The sequence below is a fragment of the Hipposideros armiger genome, unplaced genomic scaffold (assembly GCF_001890085.2).
Source record: "Hipposideros armiger isolate ML-2016 unplaced genomic scaffold, ASM189008v1 scaffold_45, whole genome shotgun sequence".
NCBI lineage: Eukaryota > Metazoa > Chordata > Mammalia > Chiroptera > Hipposideridae > Hipposideros > Hipposideros armiger.
Window position 1 is genome coordinate 4,081,421 of NW_017731395.1, and position 8,333 is coordinate 4,089,753.

The 8,333-nt window shown below is 48.6% G+C and overlaps 1 protein-coding gene across 1 annotated transcript in view; it reads right to left on the minus strand.

The window, feature by feature from the left end:
• The window catches only part of HHIPL2 (HHIP like 2), an 18,197-nt gene extending 11,935 nt beyond the window's left edge, over nt 1-6,262 (minus strand). Inside the window, exons 1-3 of the mRNA XM_019639599.1 lie at nt 5,891-6,262; nt 2,487-3,139; nt 1,293-1,436 (exon numbers count right to left, since the gene is read on the minus strand). Of these exons, the coding sequence (XP_019495144.1) occupies nt 1,293-1,436; nt 2,487-3,139; nt 5,891-6,211 (1,118 nt within the window). The 5' untranslated portion in view covers nt 6,212-6,262. The remainder of the gene's footprint in view (nt 1-1,292; nt 1,437-2,486; nt 3,140-5,890) is intronic.
• Between the last annotated feature and the right edge of the window lie 2,071 nt (nt 6,263-8,333).

Sequence of the window (8,333 nt, forward strand, 5' to 3'; positions counted from 1 at the left end):
GATAGATAGATAGATAGATAGATAGATAGATAGATAGATAGATAGATAGATACACAAGATGTAAGACTTCCTGATTTTTGGCTCCAAGAGAACCACTAGGCAAAAGTTTGATGTAGTCCTGGTCCATGTAGCCCTGAGCAAAATTTTTGTATTTTTACAATGAGATGGTTTCGCTCACGTTTGTTCTAATACCACAAACTTGTAAAAGGAGCTGGCTCTAGTCTTCCTCATAGAGCAATGTGGTCAGGAGAAAGAACAGAGGCTTTCCGAGGCTCTGCCAATGACTGGTCTCTGGGCCTCAGTTTCCTCGTTTGTAAAGCAGGGGCGAGTAACGCTACCTTGCAGTATGGCTGTAATGTAAGGGTTAAAGGAGTTACTGTGGTACAGCATGGAACACCATTCCTGACACACAGCAGGCACTGGACAGATGTCTCTTTACTATTATATAATATTAGTAAATATTATATCAACCATAATATTTTTATCACTAGGAATATGGGAGCTGAGTGCTTGCTGGGTACAAAGGGCAGAAGGATCACATGACCTTTATCTAGGTAGCACAGCACCATTAGGCTCTCATGCCAAGTTGTCTGAGTGTGAATTCTGGTTCTGCCTCTTACTCGCTGTGTGATCTTGGACAAACTACTTATTCCTCTCTGCCTCTATCTTCTTGTCTGTAAAACGGCTGTCATACTACCTACACTTCATAGGATTCATTCATTCCATAAGTATGTATGGAGTGACTTCCTTGTGCCAGGCCATATTCTAAGTGCCAGGGATACAGCCATTAAAACGGATAGAAATTCTCGCCCTTGTGGGCTGTTAGAACTACATTCTCAAATACACGTAAGGTATTTAGAACAGCACCTGACACACAGAACATACCCAATATACATTAGCTCTTATTAACTAACCTGTCACGTGTCTCTAGGGCCTAGCACACTGCCTAGAACACAGCACTCAATAATATTGTAGAGTTGAATTGAATTGGATAGTCAGATCTTGGTGTGGTAAATAACGTCCTGATAATATATATTGAACATTCTGAATTCATCTCTACATAGCACTCTGAAAGTTACATCAACATCCATAATATTAATTACCAAAATACACTATGTATTTTGAAACGTATAGGGCAAAAAAACAAAGATTCTCTCACTTGCCTCAACAGAGGGGGCTCCACCTTGGAGTGAGTGATTTGGGTTTGACCCTTTGGAGATTGAATCTCAACAAAAACACTGCACTGGGGGTTCACCCTAAGGGAACAGGGGCCCAGTCTCCATCCAGCTTACTTGTTCTGAGCATTTCCAAATTTGCCAAAGGGATCCCCAGCCTGTCCTCCATCCCCAGTGAATATGTACAGGTAGCCATCCAGGCCAAAAAGGAGTTGTCCACCATTATGATTTGAGGCCGGTTCTTCGATCTCCAAGATGACCCTGGAAGGGAAAAAGAAACTCTGCAACAGGCTGTGATATAAGCTCAATCTGTATCCTCTTGAGATACTCAAAAATGACTGGTCCAAACCAGCTAAGACCTACTTCAGAGTTTCCAAGGACCATGGAGCAGAAAGCTTTGGGGCTCTGAGACACCCCTTGTTTCCTAGTACGACTCCTTCATGGATTGTTTTTCTTTCATATCATGACTTCATGGGCTGGAGACACAGCCAGGGTAACAGTCATCCTTTTCTGGGGCTTGGCCTTACTCTCTGCTCTATAAGAACTCCCAACCCCTTCCCTTGAGCAGCCTAGCAGCGGTCAGTCTATCAGTTCTTCATGCTCTTTTCAATCCCCCAACCTGACTATATGAGAAAAGAGAGTCAAGGCAGAAAGAAGAAGGAGAAAAAGCGCAGAATGGTACAGTGGAGACACCATGAACTTGAGGTAGGTTAGACTGAGTCCTTCATCTGTTCATTCATCCATAACTCTATGGCCTTGTGCCACAGCTTCCTGTGGGGATGAGAATTCCCACGTTCAAGGTAAAGGGCCTGGGATCTAACGGCCACACAATAATCAGAGGCTGCTATTATCTATAATCTCTTCTCAAACCATTATGGCTGCCGGCCTCTGCTTACCTTCCATAAAGACAAGCAAGCATGTCTCTAATTAGGTAACTGTAAGGTGATGGCTGACCCGTGAAGACCACTGACTCAAGAGGCTGACTGGGGCTGTCCTCGGGAATCAACAATGACTCCTTGTCAGCACTGTAAGCAGGTGACTCTAAAACCAGGAATGTTCCGGGCCGGCCGAGTGGCTCAGTTGGTTAAGAGCTCGCTCAAGAGTTTGAGCTCTGAGCAACAGCGGTTCGAGTCCAGCCCGAGCTGAGCAGCTGCTAAGCTGCCAACAGGTAGCAGGATGGCTCAGCTAAAAAAAAAAAAAAAACAAAAACAAAAAAACGGATAAAACCAGGAATGTTCCCCTATATCATCTCAGAGGGCCTGTCGCATTATCCTGGAGCACGGTACACAGACCCTCATGGGTATGTCTCACCTCTCTGACTTCGGGTCAGCTTTGTTGGGATCAGCCCGAGAAACCTTCATCTCGCAAACTCGAATTTTTTCTACCTTCTTCTTGCCCAGGCATGAATAATAAATGTAGAACTTGCGGTTGCGGCGGAATTTGGGATGAAAAGCCAGCCCCAAGAAGCCTCTCTCATCCCCAATCCACGGAGTGGTCAACACGGTATTCTTGAGGTCCAAGAAGGGTTGTTCGAGGCGACTGCCATCAGGCAGATAGACCCACACCACCCCCACCTGCTCGGCCACGAAGAAGCGATGCGTGCCGTCCCCAGCGTGGGCCATGGACACCGGGTTCCTCAGCCCGTTGGCCACCTCGGTCAGGCAGAGCTGCAGGCAGCCCTGAGGATCCTCTGCCACCAGACCCAGGTGGCGATTGAGGTGGTCGTTCCTCAGGACGTTAGGGAAGCAATAGTCCTTGTCAGGGAGGTTGAGCAGGTGGCAGAAGTGGGCGCCATCCTTTCCGTGGGTGTCCTGGAGGCGACGGTCACTGGTCAGCAGGGAGATGGCAGAGTGGCAGCTAGAGTGGAATGCGGAACAGTAGTCCGAGCAGAGGCCAGGAAGGTTCCGGAGGGGCGTCTGAGGGTTCTCAGCATCGTAGAGGTGGGCTGCATAGGGCGAGCACTCCTGGAAAAGAAAAGGACGCTCAACCCCCACAGTCACACGGGCCCCAGTGGGGCTGGTCCCATTTTTTGAGCAAACAGAAGGAAAAACAGTCTCGGAAAGAGTTAGGATTCTGGAATTTCTATGACCAATACTGGGAAAGCTCTGGGACCCAAATTTTCTACCAAGTTCATCCTCTTGGAAGGCGGGAAGGGAGGAAAAAAATCTCACATATTCACTGTACAGCTGTAATATTTTACGTTAGTTCTGAACACGTAAAGTATTATTAAGTAATGGATTTTTTTTTAAAGAGATAGTGCCAAGTTTCTCCATCTTTCTCTTTATCATCAATGCTGTCTCTGTAAGATTTGACTTCTTTATACAAATCTGAAGTAATGTGGCAAAAGTTTCACATTTATGAAATCTGAACGTTGGATTACATAGTGTGAATGATTTCATTTTCTGTGCTTTTCCATAGGTTTGAAATATGTTACAATTTAAAAGTAAAATCATCAAAATGGGCATGCAATGTATTGCTCCCAGAGATTAGGCATCTAGTAATTTCATCACTTATTTACTAATATTAAAAATATTTAGGTGTTTAATGTATATAAATTGCCATGCTGGGAGCTCTACACATTTGAATTATGGCTACAGGGCCACGCGACTGCTCTCTACGCAAACACACAAGGACTGCGCGTCCAAAGGAGCATCTGCTACTCAGACCCCCTAAAACTATAGCATTTTTAGGAGGAAAATAGAACATTTTGGGTAGACAACCAACTCCCAACAGTGATGGAAGACAGAAGCAACTGAGGTTAGGAAAGTAAACAAGGCAGATTTAAAGGGTGTAGCTTGGGGCCACTGGGAAGTGCGGAGTCCACTGGCCCAGAACACACCCTCCCACCCCCACCCCACCCCCGCCCTATCACTGACATCCCTCCCAGCCCTCTGGCCAGTGCGGGACTGTCTGCTGTCTCCTCCATGAACAAAGGGACCCGCACCATTTCTCAGATGTATTTGAGCTCTCCTTTCTCTCTTATTTCAGTCCTGATTACAGAGCAGGCCCTTGGCTATTGGGAAGAGGAGAAGAAACAGCTCAGTGATTCATAGCGTCTCTTCCTGTACTGTGTGTTTCAGCTCAGGAGACTTGTCAGAGCCGCCGACAAAAAGCAGACTGAACTGCTCTGAGTCTTACTTCACTGACTGTCCACTCCTGGGGAGCGGGAAGACAAGAAAGGGGAGACAAAATAAGGACGAAGTGCCAGTGAACAGAGGGGGCTGTGAAAATGCAACCCCTGCCACGGCACACTCTCATGCAGCAATTTAGGGTTTGCATGGTCGCTTCTACTCCATTGGCTCAGTAACTGTCATTTCTCTATCTTAGAAAACTAAGGTCCAGGAAGAGTATCCACTGTGCCCCAGGCAGTGTCCCCTGCAGAGGGTGTGTGTGTGTGTGTGTGTGTGTGTGTGTGTGTGTGTGTGTGTGTGTGCAGGAACGAGAGACAGAGGCTCTGTTCTGACGGGACTTACATTGGCCCCATGTCAGAAGACCGTTGAGTGAACGGGCCAGGGCTGCTGTTCTCTCCCTGGCGTGGTGTGATCAGAGGGCACAGGACTTGGCGTCTGAGCCTTAGATTTGTGCCCCATACTGTGTGACTTCGGACAGGTCCTTTAAAGTCTGGATTCCTCACCACTAAAATGGGGGTTCTAACAGCTGCCTGCAGAGCCTTTGCTGGGGACACTACCTGTGTAGGGGAGGGCCTTGTGAATTTTAATAGGTATGTATAGGTTATTCTTTCTTCAATTCTCTAAAACAGGAGAGCTGCTGAATTTGGTTTTCTGAAGCCTCACTCAGTAGGAAAGGGGCAGGGACGAGAGACAGTGGAGGAGACATTTTTAACCAAGGGCCATCTCAGAAACTGCCAGGCTCACTGTTGCTTCTAAGAGCCCCGCTTTTGCCCACACGGTTATCCCTGAGTTAGTTCTCCAGGAAACAGCAGAGGGGTGGTGTCCAAGGTGAGAAAGGGCAGCCGGGGGCGATGCCACCCAAGCCCTGGCTTCTGTGCTAGACGCTGCTGTGTTCCCTGCATGGCGAGTAGGGTGACCACTTGGGTCTCTGATCAAAGGTCTGCCTGCCTGGGTTACCTGTGTCTCGTCCCCGGCCTGTGCAGCCTGTACCCGGCATGGGTGATGCCTGCCAGGGCTGTGGGTTTTTGGCCGCTGGAGAGCCAGGAGAAGCAGAACGTGTGAGTCACTGCCACTCCGCTGCCTGAAGCTCTCCCAGTGCAGCCCTGAAGTGCTGGGGAGCCCCCAACCCCTGCCGCTACCGTCATCACACTGGGACCTCCTGGCACACACGACCCAGATGAGGACTGGGGCCCAGCAGAAGTCACCGCTCCCTCCACATGCCCATAAACACCACAGGTGTGAGCTGGGCGCAGCTCTTGGAGCGCTGTGGGGAGGACCCAGACAACAGCCGGTCCGAGAGCATCAGGGAGATCACCCAGCTTTCTCCTAGGGCCTGAGAAAGCTCCGGGACCAGCAGAGCCCAGAGGGAGAGCTTTGGGAGCCCACACTCAGCACACCATTTGGGCACCTGTCCAGAGCCTAAAGCTCTAAGGTGAGGCAGTCGGCAGGTAAGCTTTTAAAAGCCTGGGTGCTCGAAGAGCCCTGCTCCCAGGACCCAGGCTACTGGCCCGGCACCTCCACCTGCTGGGTTCCTAAGCCAGCTCCCCAGCTCCCCACAGCGTTCCTTTTTACGCGCAGGCCTACCTGGCAAAGGATGTCTTTAATGTAACCGCCACATAACTCATGGCCCTTCAGGTCAAAGTAGTCCATGATGGCCCAGTACCGAGCAGCGATGCGAAGGTCCTTGCTCCGGTCACAGCAGCCGAAGGACTCATAGTCAGAGCAAAACTCGAGGTGCAAGGGGGGCCGGAAAGGGGGCCCATAATCCAGGCACTGGGGGTGTCCGTGCAGCAAGCCCAGCTGGTCCAGCCAGAATGTGAGGCAGAGGCAGAAAATGCCAGAAAAGGTGGGGAGCCAGGGGGCCCGCCAACTCGGATCCCCACTACGAGTGGCTTTTCTCAGCATTTTGGCCTTGGGAACACTCGGCTGCTGTGTTTGCTCAGGTTGGCTTCCCTGCTCTGCCTGGTTCCCGCCTCTCCCCACCCCTGCCCAGGGCTTTTCTTCCTCCCCCGCCCCCCACCCGCACTTCACCCCAACCAAGTTCACTGAGGTGGTTTCTGAGCAGTGTCTCTTCTGTGGGCTGGGTAGCTAAATGTTTCTTGTGAAAGCAGTGAGAGGTGTCCCTTTCCTCTCCGGTCCCCGAAACACGAAGCTGGCCACTTATTGGGGCTCATGTCTGCTTCGCAGAACCTGGCAATGCTGTCCATGGCAGAGGCGCTGCGATTCATGAAAACTGCCAAGAAGTCCTGCAAGGGGGAAGTGGGGAGGAGCCCAGGAAATGCACAATTTGTTTAGTTTCTCCTCGAGCTGAGCAGCCCAGAGCCTCGTCCCGCATGAGAACACATACTACGCAGTCCAGACACCAGCCAGTAGAAGCCAAGATTCACGGGCCCCTGCGGTGCTTAATGGCACTGAGAACATAAGTGTGCATCTGGCAAGACAGGGAGAGCTGAGGGGAGGCTTGCGGAGCTGTATGGTTCCTGGGATCTGAAAGCCATGTATTCACGTGGTCGGAAGACAGGACATCTCACGAATCAAGAGAAGGCAGTGAAGGAAAAGGAGAAAGCGTAGATGGTGCAAACAAGGAGTGAGCAAATAGGTCTTCGGGGCAATTTCATCAGAAAGCGAAGACATCTGGGTCCTTTGTTTTTCCCAAATCAATACCTGCTGTAGGGGCACTCCTCCACACTTAGCATGCTCCAACATTAGTACTTAAGAATTGTTTTTGCTTTATTCGTGTCCCTTGCAAATAACGGGCCTTTGGTAAATATTTCTGGAACGAGTATATCACAAACACGGAGTCCCAAGCTCACCCAGCCCCAAATCCAGAGGCATGAACAGGGCCCAGGCCCACTGGGGACAGAAGGATAAGGTTCCACTCCACCCTGAGGTGTCCTTACTGGCCAAAGCTGCCCTTTTGAAATGCAGGTGAAATCAAAGATTTTCCTAGGTCCACATGGGCTTTCCAGGAGGGCTCCCCACCCGGCTCTCCCATCCACCATCACTAACAGCCTAGGTCAGGATGTTATCAGGAGGGGCCAGGGAGCCTCCCTCTAGCCACATCTGTGTTCACAACGCTCTGGATTATGAGAGCCCCCAAATACGATTTTTATAACTAAAACTCAGGAAAAGGGAGAAGTTAGCACGATTGCCAACACAGCCCTGCTTTCCTACTGGGACTGTTCAGTAGCCTGCCTCGTTGAATGTTGCTTTTTAAAACATAACATCCATGATTCATTGGTGACCTGCTGTTTCCATGGTTGTTTGCCCGAAGGTCAGCTAATGTCATTGCTCTAAAAGCCTTGGCGCAAGAAAAGACACTTGGACTAACGTCAGGCCGTGAATTCACACACCAGGGCCTTCTCAGAAATGGGAGGCGAGTGTCTACCTGTAAGAATGAAGGCATTCTCCCCTCCCATATAGGATCTGAGAGTACTTTTTGATCTTGTATTGACATTTATGTCTCAGTTTTCCTTTTGCCATCCAAAATATTGATTCCAAAAGAAATAACTTCTTTTTTGGAAAAGACTTCTAAATGAGTCTGTTCATAGAATTATAGCACGGCATTACACAAACCAAGAAAAACTTGGCCATAATAAAACATAAATCTTTCTCTCTACCCAGGACATATAAATTCAAATCAGATCTTAACTGTTTGGGGCAACGAGTGATTACAAAATTAGCAGGGAAAGGTCTGCCAGCAGGTCCCCTCAGACATAGTGACAGCATGAGTTTCTGATTATTAAAATATGTAACATTTCAGAGGGGACTACATAATATTTTAGCTGTAATTACATAATACATGTGATTGCATAATACTTATGCAATAATTAATTTTACAACAGATGCCTCAGTGTCAAGTCAGTAGGTATATATTATCATGCACAAAGTATTGTTACAAGAGGAATGTTTCACAGAAAACATACATAAACTTTTTTAAGGAATTTATGCTCTAATAAGAAAGGTGAAAGTAAGTGTCCAAATAATACAAGTCAGACTATATCAAGATGACAATAAGGAACAGACT